The sequence below is a fragment of the Protopterus annectens genome, chromosome 8.part0, assembly GCF_019279795.1.
Source record: "Protopterus annectens isolate FY-2018-M chromosome 8.part0, PAN1.0, whole genome shotgun sequence".
NCBI classification, from domain to species: Eukaryota; Metazoa; Chordata; order Ceratodontiformes; family Protopteridae; genus Protopterus; species Protopterus annectens.
In genome coordinates, this window is record NC_056741.1 from 1,835,965,688 (window position 1) to 1,835,985,564 (window position 19,877).

Here is a 19,877-nt window from a genome sequence, read left to right on the forward strand (position 1 = left end):
AGAGCATGAAGTTCAGATACCCTCCTGGTCAGTAATAGCAACCAGGAATAAAGTTTTCCATGAAAGAAATTTCAGGAACATGAAACAGGAGGAAGAATTAAGGATGTCAGCACTAAATTTAAGTCCCATTGAGGAGGAGGACTCCTGATTGGAGGTTTCAGTAGAAAAATTCCTTTTAAGAAGGCTCTACAAAGCCTGTGGGACATAATGTTGTGATCTGAACCTGACATGAAAGTTCGAGATAGCATAACTGAACTTTGACCGTGGAGGAAGAGGAGCCCAGAAAGATTTAAGAAATCCGGATCAATATTTTGGCTTTTGCCCAATAAGAAAAACGCTTCCATTTGCTAGTATAAATCCTCCTAGTAGAGGATTTTAAGGTTACTATGATGTCTCTAACAGGATTAGAGATCATAGGAAGCCTGGCTAAGGAAAGAAGTGGAGCAACCATGCTGTGAGGTTGAGAGAAGGGATAGACCGTGCTGACCCGATTGGTGAATCAGAAGGTCTGGCACTGGGTCCAGATGCCACGGCTGCACCAAAGGTGATGATGAAGGACAAATCTGTCGAGGCCAATAGCAATGAGAATCATTTTGGCTCTCAAAGCGGTGGCTTTCTGGAGTACTTGTGGAATCAGAGGAAAGGGAAGAAAGGCATAAAGAAGTCCCTGGGGCCAATCCTGGGTTAGAAGCGCCTGAGGGGATGGCCTGGCAGTGGGAAGAGAGAAGAAGTCTGGGCATTTGCTGTTTTGGGGAGTAGCAAAAGATGGCAACATGGGCCCCATTCTAGAAAAATCTCCTCCACTATAGATTGTTTGAGAGACCACTGAGGCATGAGAATAGCTCTGCTCAATCTGTCCGCTAAAATGTTGGTTTTCCCAGGGATATGCATTGCTACCAGAAACCGATGAGAGGAGATTGCCCATTGCCAAAATCTGAGCGCTCTCGACACAAGGGTGGGACTTGGTTCCGCCCTGTTTGTTGATATACCATACTACAGACATGTTGTCTGTGTGGACTGCAATTGTCCCCAAGGGAAGAAAGTCGTTGAGGGCTTGCAACGTTAAAAGCACTGCTCTCATCTCTAGGACATTTATGTGCAGGTGCATGAACCATCCTGCCCTGATAATGACCCCCACCCGATCAGGGAGGCGTCCATAGTGACAGTGGCTACGGGCTGGGGGTACAAAGGTCTGCCTTGGTGAATCTGGGGAGAAGTAATCCACCATGAAAGATGATTCTTGCAAATCTGTGTCACCAGTATTTGGTGACGATGTTGGTAAGACCACTGAGTGAACAACATCCACTGAAGCATGTGCATATAGAAGCGGGCCAGGGAAGAAGGGTAATGGCGCAGCCATGAGGCCCAACACCTTTAGAACCATTCTGCAGTGTTTAAGTTTGCCTATGAAAGTAATAGATTGGCAGGGCAATAAGGAGGATTTTTTCCCAATTGAGTGCAAAGATTTATTGTGTAATCCCTGGCTTGAAGAAGTTGATGCCTGGTGGTGGCTGAAAGGAGCCAGTCGTCGAGATACGGAAACACCTGGAATCCTTGGCGTCTCAGGTGAGCCGTGACCACTGCCATACATTTGGTGAACACTCTGGGGCTGTAGTGAGACCAAAGGGCAGGGCTCTGAATTGAAGTGACTGGATCCCAGCCGCGGAGAAACCTTCTGGGCGCCTGTGAATTTTTATGTGATAGCACGATCCTGAAGATCTATTGAGCACATCCAGTTGTCCTTCTCTAGGAAGGGCAGAATTGACTGAAGTGTGACCATTCAGAATCTTGTCTTTCTCACAGACTTGTTAAGTCTGCTGAGATCCAATATTGGTCTCCAGTCTCCCGTCTTTTTGGGGACCAAAAAGAACCTTGAGTAGATTCTGGGCTCTGAATGGTCTGTTGTAACTGGCTGAATGGCTCTTTTTTGTAGAAGTTTTAATACTTCTAACTCTGCAATTTCCCTTAGACCAGGTGGTACATCTGGAAGGGAATTTGAGTGAGAGAAAGGACTTTCCTTGAAAGGAATTTTGTAACCCTTGGATATGATCGACTGTACCCATCTGTCTTGAGTGAGGGAACCAGGCTTCTGGGTACAGCGATAGTCTTCCCGACTGCCTCCAAGGATGGACAGTCGGGCAACATCTCAGGGATGCTGAAAGGGCTTGTCAGAGAGAGGCTCTCTGCTTCCCTGGTTTTGTGGACCCCCTCTGCCTCTAGGCGCGCGCCTGTTATTGTTACCCCTCTGCCTCTAGGGGTAAACTGACCACGTGTATCCGGGTGACTCCTTGGGATTTTGGAACCATTTTGCCACCCTTCTGTCCTTTAGGGTAAGGTCTAGAAGGGGTGGCAGAAAGAGTCTTGCCGTCCTGCTCACACCTGGTCAATGTATCCTTCACTTGGGGCCAAACAAAGCTGACCCATCAAAGGGAGAGTTTGTGAAGGACGCCTTAAAGGGATCTGCAAATTACAGAGCCGCATCCAGGCTTAGAGCCACACCTGTACTCAGCTCCATCTGCTGCATATGATATCAGTCGCATGGAGGAGTTAGCAATAAATTAAGGGTTCCTAGCTGCGAGCAATTTTTCTTGAGCCCCTGCAGCTGTGGGATCCTGTACTACTTCACCTAGCTCCTTAAGGATGTCCCTTTGGAGTCTGGTGAAGTGACATAAGTAGTTCAGCGAGTGCATAGCAAAGGTCGCTGAAGAAAACATCCGCTTACCATACCTATCCATGGTCCTAGAGTCCTTATTAGGAGGATGGACAGGTATGGAAGGATCTGCAGGTTCCTTCTTAGTGGCAGCCAGCGCCATGGCATCAGCAGGGACACCTTTCGTAAGGAATTGCTTATCCGAAGGGGCAGTAATAAATTTAGACGGCCTCCTAGGAACTGGCTCTACAGAGTCAGGAGCAGTCCAAGCATAACCTGCATAAGGGGGTCGAAGGCGACAGGAGGTGGAGGGCTGAGATCCAAACGCCTCTAGGTATACGACTCATCCTCAGAGGGATTATTGGAGGCCAGTTTCCCCTCTGTTTAAGGAGTTCTAGGATGTCTGAAAAGGAGACATCCTCAGACCTCCGACTCATCTAAGTCGGTATCTGAAGTGATAGACTCAGGGGAGTCTACGTGTTTCCTCTTACAAGTCCTCTTGCACGGAGGATCGCCTGACTGATCAGGAGAATCCTTGGAAGAGGGGGTTCTTCCCAGTGGGGAAACCTGAGGTGGAGGATCTCTGGGTCCAGAGATGGCAGAGATATCGACAGGCACCATAGAGGGAGGAGCTAAGGAACAGACTGCTGGCTGAGTCCAGTGGCCAGCACACTCTTCATCACCTCGAGACCCTCCCAGGAGGTCCGGAGAACCCGTTCGAAGAAACTGGAACTCCAGGGCCCACCGGGGAAGGCTCCGAGGCAGATGTCAGAGCCGAGCTCACCAGGCCCGAGGCTCAAAGGGGAAGAGTGGGAGTGGACAAGGGGTCGATACACTCCACGGAGGAGACCAGGAAGCCGACCACGAATCCCTCTAAGGAAGGTCTTGAAGAGGAGATAAGAGTAGATGCTGAGGAAGCAGAAGGGGGGGGTATCTGCCCCTCAGCCATAGCAGAAACTATTCCTGAAGACTCCAGCTCCAAACTCTGAGATAGAGTCGAAGGAGGAACTGCAATAGGGTGTGGACTAATAGTCGTTTGTTGAGACGGACTATGTAGCATCTGGGCCAGTGCCTGTGATTTCAATAATCTACTGACCACCCTCTCTAAATCATGGTCAGAAAGCCTGGATGACCTACATGATCGGCTCCGATGGCTCCGTTCTGAGAGGAGAGGTGAGGCCGAGCCCGAGATGGTTCCAAGGAAGGAGACCTGGACCTCTTCCTCGAAGGAACCATCGGGCCCGATAAACCATCGATGCAGTGGGCCCGAGACTTTTTTCGCTGCACCGACAGAAGGTCTCAATGCATCGGCTCGCGGGGCCGATACAGACATAAAGTAAGGGTGTTGGAGCGGTCGGGCGCCGACACGCCTGAGCCACATGGTGGTCGGAACCAGTCGGGGCACCGAAAGCCTGGGCCTTGGAAGACTTGGAAGTCTTGCTCCGGCCCGACTTAGCGGAGAGCCTCGGTTTAAGAAGACCCTAAAATTAATTTGTTTCTCCTCTCCTGCAGGACTCTCTGGCTAAAGGAATGACAAATCGCACAGGAGTCCTGCAGGTGGAGAGGTCCCAGGTGACCGTCTGTCAGAGACATCTTCTGACAGCACGAGTCACACTTCTTAAAAGACCCTTTCCTTGGACATGGTTGCAGAAAACACACACAACACAGTCCCAAAGAACAAGTTATCCCAAAAAAAATTATAGATAACTAACCTCTCACACACACACACACACACACACACACACACACACACACACACACACACACACACACACACACACACACAGGGATGGGAGGAGAAGGCCTGACTAAAAAAATTAAGGAGTGAGGGAAATTTTAGTCAGAAAAGGGTTTAATATAAACTAAAAACGTTAAATATAAAGTTTTAAAGTGAAAAAGGGGCAAAAATAGTATTATATAAAACACTTACCAAGAGCTGGTAAAAGGAGGACCTCATCAGCGAAGCGGCAAAACGATCTCTGGTGCTTACCGCCTTGCATCATGGGATATGGGGCTGCCTCGAGCTGGTAAAAGTGACTCTCGAGCTTAGCAAGTGCCGAGTCGGAGCCGAGGATCGGCTCCGAACCCATCAAGCAAGAATGAAGGCGAGATTGACAACTTAACATTGATTTCCATTACTTTCCATTACTTTTAAACTGACACAAAAAAGAATACTTTGTTTAAAAATATGTTACAGTCTCAAGACAGTCTGTTAAAACACTCCTAACTTTTACAATAATACTCCTAAAACGAAACTAATAAAACATCAATAAAATTAAGAAAATTAAAGTTTCTCCCCAAAGGGAACTTATCTGCCTGGCAAAGGAAAGCACAAGCTGACCATCGATCCTCGAAAGCCTAAGAGGAGTGTCCTATTTGGCAGAAGAAAAGCTCTGAAAGGCTTTGTGCCTAAACGTGGATTTTAATCAGTATAGCTTGAGCTGCTTGACAGTTTGAGCTCATGGAAGGTGCTCTGAAGCTTTGTAACCTGGCCAGCTGTTCTTCTTAGGATATAACGCATATAGCTAAGGCTACTGCAGCAGTGATCAATATGCTGAATATTTACTGTCTACGGTAAGGTTAATTACACAGATATAATTTGCCTTTTTTACAAGAGCCACTCAAAAGCTTTGCTTTGGTTAAGAAACTTGCTCAGTGTTACAAATTATGAATGCAGTCTGTAGGAATCCCTTCCAAATGGTCACAGTTAATCCCTCTTAGGTCTTTATTGCTTATAAATCTACCCACTAATATTTAGAAGCAATGCAGGTTAAATAAACAGTACTCATTCCCAAGCAAATTAATAAAAATTTGAAGATAATGCAGATTACTAATAACACATGTTCAGATATGTCCAAGTAACTGAGAGGATGGGAGTGAGTACTCAATGCCAACTTACCTCTCCAGTGGGGAGGGAGATAACCCACCTGCTGTGCAAATGACCCTCAACAGAATCAGTGTGGCTCTGTGCTGCACAAAAGCCAAGAGATGTGTATGTGCATAGCAGCATGTATTTAACCTTCTAGGCAATATACTGACAGAAGCCAGCAGACACTGTGGGTAATTGCAAAAGAGAAACTCAAATATACAAGGGGCAACAACTGATTCTCACCTCCTGAAAAAAAGGGAACTGGCTTACATGGCGCACTTTCCAAATAGGGAAGTAAATGGGCTACAGGGATCTCACCATAGTTAGGAAATGAATGGGTCAAATGGGCTACAGGGATCTCACCATAGTTAGGAAATGAATGGGTCTCTCTCTTACCTTACAGGAAGAAAAAATGGGCCAATTGGGTGCACATAGGTATGCCTGATAGTGATCATACAGGGAGACAAAAACAAAATGTCCAAGTAAAATGAATTATCAGAGATAATATAACTGACAGAAACTTTGTTGCCAATGTATTCCCCAAATGCATACACTTTTAACAAGGTAAAGTGAAATCTTACCAGTTCCTGACGATGTTTCTTTCCCTTTTCATTCCTTTCTGTGTCATATACTGAAATAATGAGATCAACAGCAGCCTCTTCCTCTGCTCTACAATTCAGAATTTCTCGGACCTTAGGTAAAACAGAGATTCAGTAAGGATTTTTTTGTCAGTCACCTTCACTTGGTCTTTGAACAACAGTCAGAATGTTTATTCCAAACACACTAAACACTAACTCACAGCTTTGTATACAATCAGGTTACACAAAGTGTCATTGTCCACAATGGAATCAGTTTCCTTTTTTTCAATGTAGAGATTAACAAAAGTGTTTTTTCTAAACTTGAGAGATCTTAGAGATTCATATCTAAAAAGATCATGGGCCTCAAAAATCTTGGTTAAAAGGAGAGACTGGTAGCCCTTTGAACTCAGTCTCCTACAAACCCTTCTAGACGTCTACATCTAGTCTTTCATGCCATGAGAGATCCAACCTAATTTGATCTCCTATTCCTTCAAAGAACTAACAGTACATCAAATACTCGGTTAAAGGAACTAAACCGTGGGACTTTCAAGATGGCTGCACATTGAGTAACAGCTTAACTCTAGCTCTCCCAGTGTGAAAACAGAAACCCAACAGAGAAGGACAGTTGACTTTTGTGTTTATGGGTAAATTTCAGTGACTGGCAAGTAAGTGTACTGCCTGGATGCCAGGAAAAAAGAAATACAGAGCATTTGGAATAAAACCAGCTACAAAAAGTGAAAAAGAAACACTGACTGTGGAAAGTTCTGCAGCTGTTTAGCAAAAAGCAATACAACTTCCAGATATGACTTCCAATAGCCTACAGGAAGATCTAACACAACTGCACAGAGACCTGGTAAAAAATAAATGAAACACTGATGGAGTATATCAACACAAACAACAAAAGGATGGAAAAAATGGAAGAAGCTTTAAACAGATATTCAGATAAGGTGATAAAGCTGCAACAATCAGAGGTTGGAATGAAGAAAAGGCTGACTGTATATGAGACTCCTCAGGAAGAGATGTTTAAAAAAATAATAGAATTAGAGGACAGAGCACGTAGGGAAAACATGAGATTTTCAGCTATAACAGAGAAGCTGGAAGGAAGAGAATGCATTCATTTTATGAAAGCACAAATAAGCAATTGGACTGGAATTCCACAGCAGAAGTTGTTAATTGAAAGGGCACAGCATGTGTATTCTCCAAACATGGCTATGAGAAAGCAACTTGGACCTTTAATAGTAAAGATGCAATCCCACCAGCAGAAGGAGTTGATTCTGACAAAACTGTGGCAGAAAGACAAAATACTAAAAGTGGGAGACAACACAGTGTTTGTGGAGAATGACTACTCATTGTACACCATGCAGAAGAGGAGTAAATTCATTCCACTAATCAGGGAATGTTGAGATGGAGGTGTGAGATTCAAACTGCTGTACCCAGCTGTCTACAAGGTATCCTACTCTGGAGGGACAAAATCATTTTTGATGAAGTACCTGCTAAGGAGGAAATACAAAAGTTTGTCCAATAAAAAGTGAGCTCTGAAAAAGAAGGAGATTCTGTTTCTTGTTCTTCTTGTAAAAAAAGACCATAGAACGATTGTACCTGTGAAATCCTTTCCACTAACTGAAAAAACACGAAAAAATGAGCAGTGGAGCACACCCAATTACCAATTTAGCAGTGGAGCACACCCAATTACTAATTTATAGCAGTGGAGCACACCCAATTACTAATTTATAGCAGTGGAGCACACCCACTGTTTCAACAGAAAATGTTGGGAGAGAAGGAAGGGAGCACGAGAGTTGATTAGAAGAATTGAGAGTATGTTTGAATTGAAGCAGAGACATGATTTGGGAGATGGAGATGAACAATAATAAAACCAGTAACTTAATGCAGGATTGCAATGCAATAATTATATTTGTGAAATATGACAGAACAAGAAAATCTGAAAATATTGGACTTTTTCAGAATTAGTTGGACTTGCAGGGGACTCTAAAGTATATGCCCTACTTCATGTCATTAATATTTGGAAAAATTCTTTGTGGAGGGGAAGAGAGGTGAGAAAGTGAACTGTAAGCAAAGAAAACATTTTTTCTTAATTGTACTATGTTTGGGGTGTATGGTTTTCTTTGCATGCTATAAAGTAAAGTTTTTCAGTTATTTTTAAGTGTAATTGGGATTGTAAATAGGTGCTGCTTTTTTTTTCTTTTTCTTTCTTTTATTCTTTCTTTCTTTTTCTTTCTTTCTTCTTGTTCAGTTTTAAGAAATGTAGGCACTACAATGTAAAAAAAAAAGCCTGGTTAAAAGAGCATGACAAAAGAAACATTGACATCATTTTTCTCATTTTTGCATGGGGGAATGACTGGATTAAGGACCTTAGACTGATTTAGTACCAAGTTTTAAGAAGAAGCAAGCAAATTAAAAAGAATATTGTATATTATGTGCCTTTTTTCTAGCAAATGAATGTATGCTTAGTAGCAGTTCCGTATCTGGCCCTCATGTCTGCATGGAAACAATTTGATAAACAGAAATAGACTGACTGTTTCTCATGTCTGCATGGAGACACTCTAATAATGAGAAATTGGTTACAGTCTGGTGGAGTGTGATTGGCTGGGGAAGAAAAAAGAAAAGAGAAACTGACTAGAAGATAATGTTGTCTGAAAGCATTCAGGGGTTTTCCCAGATGGGAGAGCTATAAAGATAAGACAAAACCAGTTATCACTTAGTAGAAGTACAGGCCACACCATGCATCTTTGCATGGATAACCTTTCTTTTAGGTTAACTCACATCTGTAAGTGTGGCTGTCACTTTGAGTCATTTTTTTCTGTAGGAGGATACAACTTCATTATTTGGAGATATACACAGTTTTGTCTATTAGTATTGCATTAATATGTTTTAGAAGGGTACTGTTTTTTGTTTGAGGGCTTTCAAAAAAGAAAAAGTTTTGTAAGATGTGACATAGGCTCAAATGGATAGGAAAAGAAACAAATATATAAAAGTTTAACCTACCAAACAGTGTACGCATGTAACATAAAAACTGGAACAAGACATGTAACAAAAAAGGTGTTATACATAAAAAGTGAGAAATAGAAGTTATGTTCGTTGGTTCCACCGGCTCGGGCTCCTATATCCCACAATGCTAGGCGGTATTACCTCAGATCTCGCTTTGGTAGCCATGCCCAGCCAAAATAACTCTGAACCCACAAAAGGAAAAAAAAAAAAGGATAAAGGAGGGAAGAAAGTGACCTGAAAACCTGAAGAAGGAATATATGCACAGAATAGCATATACCTATCTACAATAGAGGTGGTAGAAAGAGAGGTCACAATCAAACTCCTCTAGGTCTGTCCAGGCTAGGGGAAGGAGGGTGGATCGAAGAAAGAAGGCGAGAAGAAGACAACTAACATGGAACTGTCCCGGTGGCCTATCGGAACAGACTCTTGAGAACAGTGGAACCAAAGTTAGCTCTATGTCTGGTGTCAATAGGCAGCCTGTCTTGGAAGGCTACAGAAGTAGCCAAAGCTCTGGTGGAGTGAGCCTTAGGTTTGTTAGGCAGCTTTTGGTGTCTAATTTCATAAGCAAAGGAAATCAGAGATGTTAGCCATCTGGGAGTGATACCTCTGCCTTCTGCATAAGAGACAAACAACTGGTCAGATTTCCTGATCTGTTTGGTTCTATCCAAATAATTTTTGTTCAGACCTGTTAGAAAAGTTAGGAAAAACACAGGGAGTCAATGCTTTGATTTAGGTTAGACGCAGAGGCTACTTTAGGTAAAATTATGAAACAATAGATACGGTGGTCGACTGCTGAGTGCATGAAGTTCTGAGAAGAGTCTTCCAGGATAGCAATTTCAATGAACAGGAAGCTGCAGGTTCGAATGGGGGAAGAATCATAATGTGAGAACTAAATTAAGGTCCCAAGAAGGAGGAGGATTTCTTATAGGAGGTCTGAGAAGAAAAACTCCTTTCAAAAAGCTTTGCAAAGCTTGTGAGACATGATGGCAGAATCTGAGATGCCCACATGAAAGTTAGAAATAGCTGCCAATTGAACTTTAAGAGTAGAAGGAGATGAACCTGCATGGAAGAGTTCAGCTAGAAAATCAAGGACTATTTGGATGGAAGCAGTGAAAGGATCTATGTCCCTTCCTTGAGCCCAATAGGCGAGATAAATCTTCCGAGTGGAAGATTTATGGAAGCTATCAAAATATCTCGAACAGAGTGAGATATTTGAGCTAAGGTTGGAATTGGAGGAACCAAGCAGTGAGGTTCAGAGAGGGGAGGGAGCGTAACTTGATGGATCAAAAGATCAACAGAAATTGATGGAACCAAACCTGTCGAGGCCAGTAAGGAGCAATGAGGATCAATGAGGCCCGGCCAAACTTGGACTAGAGCGCCTCTGCTGACTGGGGCCTGTAACGGAATAGGGTGAAATAATCTCTGCACTTGCTGTTTTGGGAGTAGCAAAATTTTCTCCAGAATAGAATCTTTCAGAGACCACTCGTGAGAGGCAGAGTAGCTCTGCTCAATTTGTTGTCATCAGATTTTAACTTCCGAATATATCGTTGCTATCAGAAACCGCTGAGAAGAAATGATAGGACCTGGTTTTGATATACAAAGCACTGCTCTCATCTCTAGAACATTTATATGCAAGTGGCATTCATCTGGTTGCCATATGCCCTGGACCGTTCTGCCCTGATAATGCCCCCAGGGAGGAACAAAGGGTCTTCCCAGGAAGAGCTGAGGGAAGAAATCCACCAAAGAAGATGATTCTTGCATGCTTGCGTAATCATAATGGTGTTGTGAAGAGCATCCATTGAAGGATTCTCATGTGGAATCTGGCTAATAGAAGTAGATAATCCCCAGTACTTTCAGAACTAATCTTACTTTGACTCTGTTGCTGTGGAAAGAAAGGGAGACCAGTTCGCGATTGTCTGCTATTCTTTGGTCTGTTAGTCTGAAGGTAATAATATGCGACACAAAACAGACTTTTCACAATTTATTGAGATGCCTAACTTTTGACAAATGCGAAAGGTGTAGTCTCTGGCCATTAACAGAAGATGCTTGGTAGGAGCTGTGAGGAGCCAGTCGTCCAAATATGGAAACACCTGGAATCCTTGCCATGCATTTGGTAAACACCGGGGTCAGTGGTGAGACCAAAGGGCAGGGCTCTGAATTGAAAGTGACTGGTTCCCAGGAGAAATCTCCTGGGCGTCTGTTCATTTTATATGATAGCACGCATCCTGGAGGTCTATAGAGCACATCCAGTTTTCCTTTCCCAAAAGGGGTGGATGGATTGTAGCGTGACCATCCGAAATCTTGTTTTCTTTTCAAGATACTGAGATCCAAAATGGGTCTCCAGTCCCCTGTTTTCTTTGGAACCAAAAAGAATTTGGAGTAGATTCCGGATCCTTGCTGGTCTGCTGGCACTGGCTGAATGGCTCTTTTTGCAAGCAACTTTGAAATTTCCAATGCTGCTTGATCCCTTTGAGCGGGTGGAACATCTGGAAGGGATTTTTTTGATTGATTTGGAGTACAAAAGAACGGAATGGAATAGCCTTCGGAAATGATGGACTGTACCCACTTGTCTTGAGTTAGGGATCACCAGGCTTCTGGGTACAGTGACAATCTTGGTGGACAGTCGGATGCTGAAAGGGCTTATCAGCAAAGGTTTCTCGATTGCCCTGGTTCTACCATTGTTCCCCTCTGCCTCTGGCGGGAACAGACTCTGTGTCAAGGCAAAGTCCCTTGAGATTGTTTGAACCACATTTTCCCACTTTTCTGGCCTTTGGGGTAAGGCCTAGAAGGCAGAAAGAGTTTTGCCATCAGTCTCGCACTCATCAAGGTTTCTTTCACTTGAGGACCAAAGAGATGATCCATCAAATGGGGAATTAGTGAAAGACGCTTTTAAGGGTCCGCAAAGTTGCATAGCCGCATCCAGGCATGCCTATCCCTGCAGCTCTGCTCGCTCCATCAGCATGGAGGAGTTAGCTATAGAATTTAGGGTAGCCAGCTGAGTGTTCATCTTGTCCTGAAAACCCGCAGCTGTAGGATCCTTCAACATGTCACTCGCGCCTTGATCAAATCTCTTTGAAGACAAACATCCGCTTCCCATACCTGTCCATAGACCTAGATTCCTTGTTAGAAGGATGGACAAGCACCGAAGGATCAGCTAGTTCCTTCTTAGTGGCAGCAGCTACCACCATAACATCCACAGAAACTCCCTTGGTCAGAAATTGTTTATCTGCTGGTGCTGTGATGAACTTTGAAGGTCTCCTGGGGGTGGGGTCCACTGAGTCAGGAGTGCTACCACCTGCATGAGGGGGTCAAAGGGGACACCCAGGAGGTGGAAGGGCGAGAGCCAACGCCTCAAGATACACAGATTCATCCTCTCTGTTTCAGGATTTCTAGAATGTCTGCAAAGGAGACATCTTCAGAACTCTAAATCTGTGTCAGAGGTGACAGACTCAGGTGAGTCTATGTGTTTCCTCTTACACTTTCTCTTCCTAGGGGGCCCCTGCCAATTCAGGAGAGGCCTGATGAGATCCCCACAGGGATTCTTGAGGAGCTGGCTCTCTGCGGTCTGGGATGAGGGAGTGAGTAGACATAACCTGAGGCACCAAAGAGGAGGGGGCGGACGGAGACTGTGGAATCGAACCAGGTTCCACACACACCACGCATGACCTCGGCGCACCTGCTTCAGAGAGCAGAGCCAGAGGTCCCTGAAAAGCTGAGAACCCCCCGGCACCGACAGTGATGGCTGCACAGAGAGGGGGGCGGGGGTGGACAAGGGTCGATGCCCACCCCTCCCTCGCGAGAGCGGGTCGGACAAGGTCCATGCCACCACTCCCCCCTCGGAGGGAAGTCGATTCTTCCAAGGAAGAAATCGGAGCCGACGACGGAGCAGAAGACAGCTACCACAGTCTCGGTTTCAGGCCCCCAGCTCTCCCAGAGCAGGAGAGAGAGGAGGGAATTTTGAGGACAGGGTCAAGCATCGACTGATGAGTAGATCTTAAGAAGTCGACTCACTACCTCTGAAGGTCATGATCCGAAAAAGCCTGACCTAGAGAGAGAGATGGCTCCATTCAGACAGCAAGGGAGACGCTGGAGCTGGAGTCGAGGACCAAGAAGCCTTAGAGGTTTTGCCCGTAACAGTAAGGGAACCCTCAGGCTTAAGCAAACCTCTTAAAATAAGTTTATTTTTTCTTTCCTGCAGGACTCTAGGGCTGAAGCCATGGCATACAGCACAAGAGTCCTGCAGGTGTAAAGGTCGACTGCAGGTACACAAGAAGTGTGACCATCTGTCAGAGACATTTTCTGACATGAGTCCTTAGACATTGTTAAAGAAAGTGTAACCACACACACACTGAAACACACCAATTACACTTAACTTTACACAAGTTTTTGGATCCCTAACAAAAAACACATACACTAAGTTCTTAGTGGAAGAAGGGTGGATAAACAGAAGGGAAAGGGGCTAAATCCACTAAATTAACAATAATAGGTTAAATTAAAGGACTATAGATTACTCTATAAACATTGTGGGATATTTTTAAAGTGGCGGTGGGCCGAGGCGAGTCGGCTCCCATCCAGCAAGAATGAAGGCGAGATTGACAACTTAACATTAATAAATTTTTAATACAATGATGCTTTCTGCAATTAATTTAAATGTCAATGGTCAAACACAAAAAAGAAAGAATGGTGAACTCTATTAAAAAATGTAGAGTGCATCTAGCTATGTTACAGGAAACACACTTGGAAAAAAATGAACGTGTGAATTTGATAAAGAAAGGTTTTCAGGATGGTTATTCAGCGGAATATTTGGGACAAAGGAAAAGAGGAGTACTTACATTAATTGCAAGAGGAGCTCCACAGCGATAGAAGTAGATAAAAAAGATAATAATGGCGGATTCGCAGTGTAAAGGGGCCACTAGCAAGGGAGGAGGATTACACTGGCATATATTTATATTCCACCTAAAATTGTTATAAGGGAGCTTAAGAAAATTTTTGAAGAAATAGTCAGTTTACAGCAAGGAATATATCTTATATGTGGGGACTGAAATTTGATTTGCAGCAGTAAAGATGTGTCTGGGGGCCCAGACAGGAAAGTATAACAAAAGAGGGTAGATTTTTGAAGAAATTTATGAAAATATTTGGCGCTAACAGAAGTGTGGAGTGAATTTACATATTATTCCCCAAGATATAAAAACTGGGCTAGGCTAGACAGAATTTACATTTCACAGGAATATGTGTATTTAATTGAAGGTCTTGATATGCACCCAGTAACTCTTTCAGATCATGCACCAATAATAACTAAAATAAAAACACAGGGTAATGAAATAAAAATGAGACACTGGCACTTTCCCACCTATCTGATGAAAAGAGAGGAATTTAAGGAATGGGTATTGGAGATTATTCAGGAGATATTTGAGAGGACAGAATTTACTTCTGAAAATATAGCTAAGGAGTGGGATAAAATTAAGATGGAGTTTAAAAACAGGGTAGAAATAAAAGAGAAGGAACTATAGCTAAGAAGTAACAAGAATTAGTTAGAGGGACTGACAAATGTTAAAGTATTGCAGAATAGGGGGAATATCACAGAACAAGAAGAAGATCAACTGCAGAATGCTAAGCACACATAAAGGATTGCCTCAATAATATATATGAGTTTAGAAAGATTGTTGTTAAGCAACTGTTTTTGATAATAACACTACAGCACAAAAACTTTTAGCACAATGACTCAGGCAACAGAAAGTAGAAAGGGCTGTCTCAAAGCTTACGGAACCTATAACAAGGAAGGTAGCAAGAGATCCGGTAGAGGTATTAGAAATATTTCAGAAATTCTATGAAAGTCTGTATAAAGCACACAAATATGAAAATCAATGAAAGGTACAAATGGAAATTTTTACATTAGGATGAAATATGCCAAGGTTATGGGGTAGAGGAGGCTCAATTACTAATAGTTAGGACAGGGGTGGTGAGATAAAAATTGTGATGTATAACCAATCTACATGAAAGTCTCCAGGATTAGATGGTATTCCTGTGCAAGTTTGGGAGTTAGGAGGAAAAAAACTGATAACGATCTAGAAGGTTTTGTTTAACAGTACTTTAAGAAGAGGAGAAGTACCAACATCCTGGAGAAAAAGCAGTGGTAGCTGTAATACCTAAAGAGGGTAAACAGCCATCAGATCCAGCTTCATACAGGCCCATTTCAATACTAAACCAAGACTATTAAGTGTTCATGTCTATAATGGCTAAAAGAATGGCAAAGGTAATGCCAAAATTGACAGATATGGATCAATGTGGTTTTGTGGAGGGGAGGCAATCACTTGACAACATTAACAGAATAATGATGTTCCAGATGGAAGCAGAATGTAAAAAAATACCATAGCTTTTGGTGGGTCTTCATGCAGAGAAAATATTTGACAGAGTAAGCTGGGACATTATGAGCAGGGCAATGTAAGCATTTACATTTCCTTAAAAAATATATAAAGTTGATTAGGAGGCTATATGAAGGATCAGAGGCAAAAATTTAAGTGGGTGGGTTCCTCTCTGATAATTTCTGATTGAGCAGAGAAACCAGGCAGGGGTGTCCTCTTTCCCCCTTTGTTATTTGCATTACATTTAGAACCACTGGCAAAGAAATTAAGGGACTCAGAAATTCAAGGATATAATTGGTATGGCAGTCAAGAAAAGCTGATTATTATTTTACAGTGGTAAATTATGTACCCATACATAAATTGGTTCAGCAATATCCATATTTATGGGGGGCATGATAAATAAAGTATTATGAGCATGGATTAAAATTATTCCAGTGTGGTAGCTAAGGATATGCGGGACAAGACTGAACAAAAGATAATACAAAAACTGAGAGAATGGAAACTTTGTTATATGGATATGGATAGTAAGATAGAAGCAGTTACAATGTTTTTAGTCCCATTTGTTTTATACACAGATCAGGCATATTTTTATCAACCAGAGGAGAAGTTGTGGATAGCAATTAATAAAGAGCTGAAGGACTTTATCTGGGAGGGGAAGGCAGCAAGAGTCAAGTGGGATAAACTGATTCTTCCAGTAGAACAAGGTGGTTTTGGATTATCTGATTTGAAGGGGTATTTCTAAGCTACATAGTTAAGGCTTATATACATAGCACAAGCAGAAAACTATAATTCAAAGTGGAAAGGGATGATGGTGAAACAGGAAAAAAGCTCAAGAAACAAGGAGAGACTGGGATCTATAAAGTAGCAGAAAGTACCTAAGAACTAAGCCAACATGGGAATGGAGAAAGGAGATTCTGCCAATAGGGATGACTGCAATTAGGGATGTAGACAATAGGCAAGAGGGGCCTGGAATTTACTGGAAAAAACTGACAAAGTAACCAAGGTATTGGGAGCAAACAAATAGAGAGGGAAATATGAAAGAATGGGAAGACGCCAAAAATGTATTTGGACTGCAGATTAGAGATTGCCTTCCCTATCAAGGATTGATATCAGAGTATAGGCAAAAAGAAAGAGGGGGTTCTAAATGAAAGACCAGCAGTGGTAAAGTTTTTAGTAGAATCTATGCCACTAAAAAAGGAATAATTAGAAGAACATAAAATACTGCATGACAACTACAAGAATCAATCAGAGGAGGTTAGAAAGGATTGGAAAGAGAGATTGGATAAGCACTTCACAAAGAAACAGTGGGAGGGTATATGTATGTCTCCCAAATATGCAACAAAATCTGGAAGATTTAGGATTTTTGCTTGGAAATGTTTACATGGATATTTTTATACCCCGAGTAGACTCCAGAGAATTTTTCCTAGGGTAGACAGCAATTGTTGTAGGTGTGATGGAGAAGAAAGAGGTAATTTGGAATATATTTTCAGGGTGTGAGGTGAGTTGTAGGACTTCAAGGATTCCCTGCAGGATGCACTGTTGGAGATGCTGGGTGGGCAGACTGGTGTGATGAGTGAGATGATTTTTGTGAGCTATGATACAGAATCGAACTACCTAGACACGGTAATGCCTTGCTGTGGCTAATTAAGGTGGTTGCCAAAAAAGCAATTACTAGAAAATTGAAATCAAAATTTAAACCAACTGATAAAACAACTGGAACTGAGATCTTTAGAAAAGGGTAAGAGCAAATGACATAGGAAAAATGGGAATTGAAGGAACAGTGCATACAGGAGAGGAATGAGGTTTAAAAGAAGGCAGAACTTAAATGAGGTATGTAATGTTTTGATTGAAAATGACTCGGTAGATTATAAGTGATGTATAATGTTTGCAACAGGGAGTGTGTCAGTATTGATTGTGATGTAAAATGCTTGCAACTAGGATTGTGTCGGTGTGGTTTGTTTTCATTTATATAACTGTATGATTGTCTATGACGTAAGTGATGGTTTAATAAAGATGTTTCTTGTTTTAAAGTCAGGAATTGAATCATTTATGTAATGTAGCTTAGGTTATATGATATCTAGCAATATATGTAAAGCATAATGTTTGTAAACATGAACTTATTAATTCAGTCTTATTACTTTTTATATAACTGTAAATGTACCTATGTTAAAAGTGATTATTCAATAAAGGTGTTAAAAAAGATATGAATTAAAAAAAAAAAAGGAATCAAACCTTCATCAGACATGCTGGCGTGCCAGATACATATCCCAACATATGCTTCACCTCTGGAACAAACTTCCATATGTCAAGCAGAGTAGCACCTTTGCTACCTTCAAGATAAACTTAAATAATTAGATGGACAGCCTCAAATTCTTTCCCGATCTATCTTGTCTTGCCCACCTTGAGGCTGGAGAGTAATTTTAAATAGGGATTTTTGGCTAGGTTGCAAAGGTCTGCTGATGCCTTGCCTAGTACTTACTTGTGAACCTAACCTATAAAAATACTACTTTTCAAAGTAAATATGACCTATTCTCCTACATTTGTACGAAACCACAAAATGCACCTGTCTAGCTACCACCTACAGCAGAAAGAAAGAAATAGGTTTAAGTTAGTGTTTCACTCCTGGCACTGAGTTGTTGTTTGTCTTTTGGCTTTTTCCCGGTAAGGGGTCGCCACAGTGGAACTCTGGTCTGCTAATGATTGGCAGTAGATTTATACAAAATGCTGAGGTGCCAGCTCGACGCCCAACCTTCAACAAAGGCACGCCCATTTACACATGCATGTCTTTCAAACGCTACCCAACCGCAGGGAGGACATGCAGACTGTGTCAGAAGGCACTCCCAAGCCAAGCCGAGAATTGAACGGGAGGACCTCTTGCTGTGAGGTAACAACGCTACCGCTGTACCACCCTGGAATCACACTCCTGGTACTGAGTAAACCTTACAATATACAACCTCTTCCCTAGCAGAATGCAGTCTTTTGTTCCTGCAACAAAATGCCCAGGATGAACAGCAAAAGGGATGTCATTCAGAGGGACAGGTCAGCTGTTTAGTTTATTCCCTAGACCCAATAACTCTTTTACAGAAGGTATAACCCCTTTTCCCTGAAGAATGCAGTCTCTTGTTTCTGCAACAAGATGCATAGCTTAAACAGATTATGTTTTTTACAATTAATGGAACCATGTATCTAAGGTGGTCAGGGTAAGCTTATTCATTATCACCAAGCAGAACTGTCCTCCATCCCCTTGCATATTTTATGTTATTTACTTTTTCCATTGGCATTTTATGTTCATCCTTCCCATCTGTCAGTGAAGTGCTGCATTATGCTGGACGTTTTGCCTAAGGGTGGCATGCATGGGAGAGTGCTGTTCTCCAAACCTTAGCACAAGGGTTCCTACTAGAAAGCAAAAATGTATATTACAATTTGTGTTTATAATAATTAAAACATTAACTTACCTAGCAAGAAGCTGAGCCACTTCATAGATTTTTTGCTTGAATAGCCAGACATAATCTCACTCAATTTCCCTATCCCTAATTCCTACTCACACTAAACATAATTTCCTTTATTCTCATTAACTCCTCCCTCACACTTCAAAACTCTCCTCATTTCTTATTCTACTGCTTACTTCTATCCTATTACAAATTCCTTCCATACAGAGCAAAGTATTCATTCTTATCCCAGCTCCTTCAACCAGAAGAGGGTCAGGCAAGCTTCCATTCCTCACAGATACATGGCACAGTTACTGTAAACCGTGGGAATACTATCAAGCAGAAGAAATATTGCTTTATTAGAGCCATACTACTGTTACTGGTGTGTTTATCCACAAGCTGATGGTTACTAGTATCAATATAATTAGTGGGGAACTAAAGTCTTAGTACTCAAGGAGATGGCTGCAAAAGTCATCTCCCCACCTGAGTATCTTACAGTTTCTTATCCCAAGTATATATTCTTAGTCCAATGTCTCCTTAATTGAACAGTCACAATACTGGGTAGTCATTCTCTTGCATGGACTAAGCAGCCAGGGCACTGACATTTGCAAGTAAATCCAAAGTGTTACTGTACGTACAATAGGAGACGGTCTTGTTTGTCCACAAAGTGATCAGACTTCTTTGTTAAATATAGGATACGTATTTCTACTTTTACACATACTGAAATTCTTGACACACTGACATTTCACTGCTCTGCACATGTACAGACCAACTGACTCATACTGCATGCCCAACAGCTTCATCAACACGATATCACTCTCCATGTAAACAACCAATAAACTTATTCTATTTTCTTACCATCCTTACAATGTATGCCAGTTCCCATACATGATCTATGGTAATTATGCTGACTTCTCACATTGTAATTTGGGGTCACCCCAACTGTGACACAGAAGAGATTGGCCCATGAGGTGCCATGACATT

General features: G+C 42.2%; 1 protein-coding gene across 2 annotated transcripts in view; it reads right to left on the reverse strand.

The window, feature by feature from the left end:
- Positions 1 to 19,877, reverse strand: part of DRC7 (dynein regulatory complex subunit 7) — a 1,455,099-nt gene that overhangs the window by 401,955 nt on the left and 1,033,267 nt on the right. For both annotated transcript variants that reach the window (XM_044081324.1, XM_044081326.1), the window contains exon 15: positions 6,101 to 6,211. In XM_044081324.1, the coding sequence (XP_043937259.1) occupies positions 6,101 to 6,211 (111 nt within the window). The remainder of the gene's footprint in view (positions 1 to 6,100; positions 6,212 to 19,877) is intronic.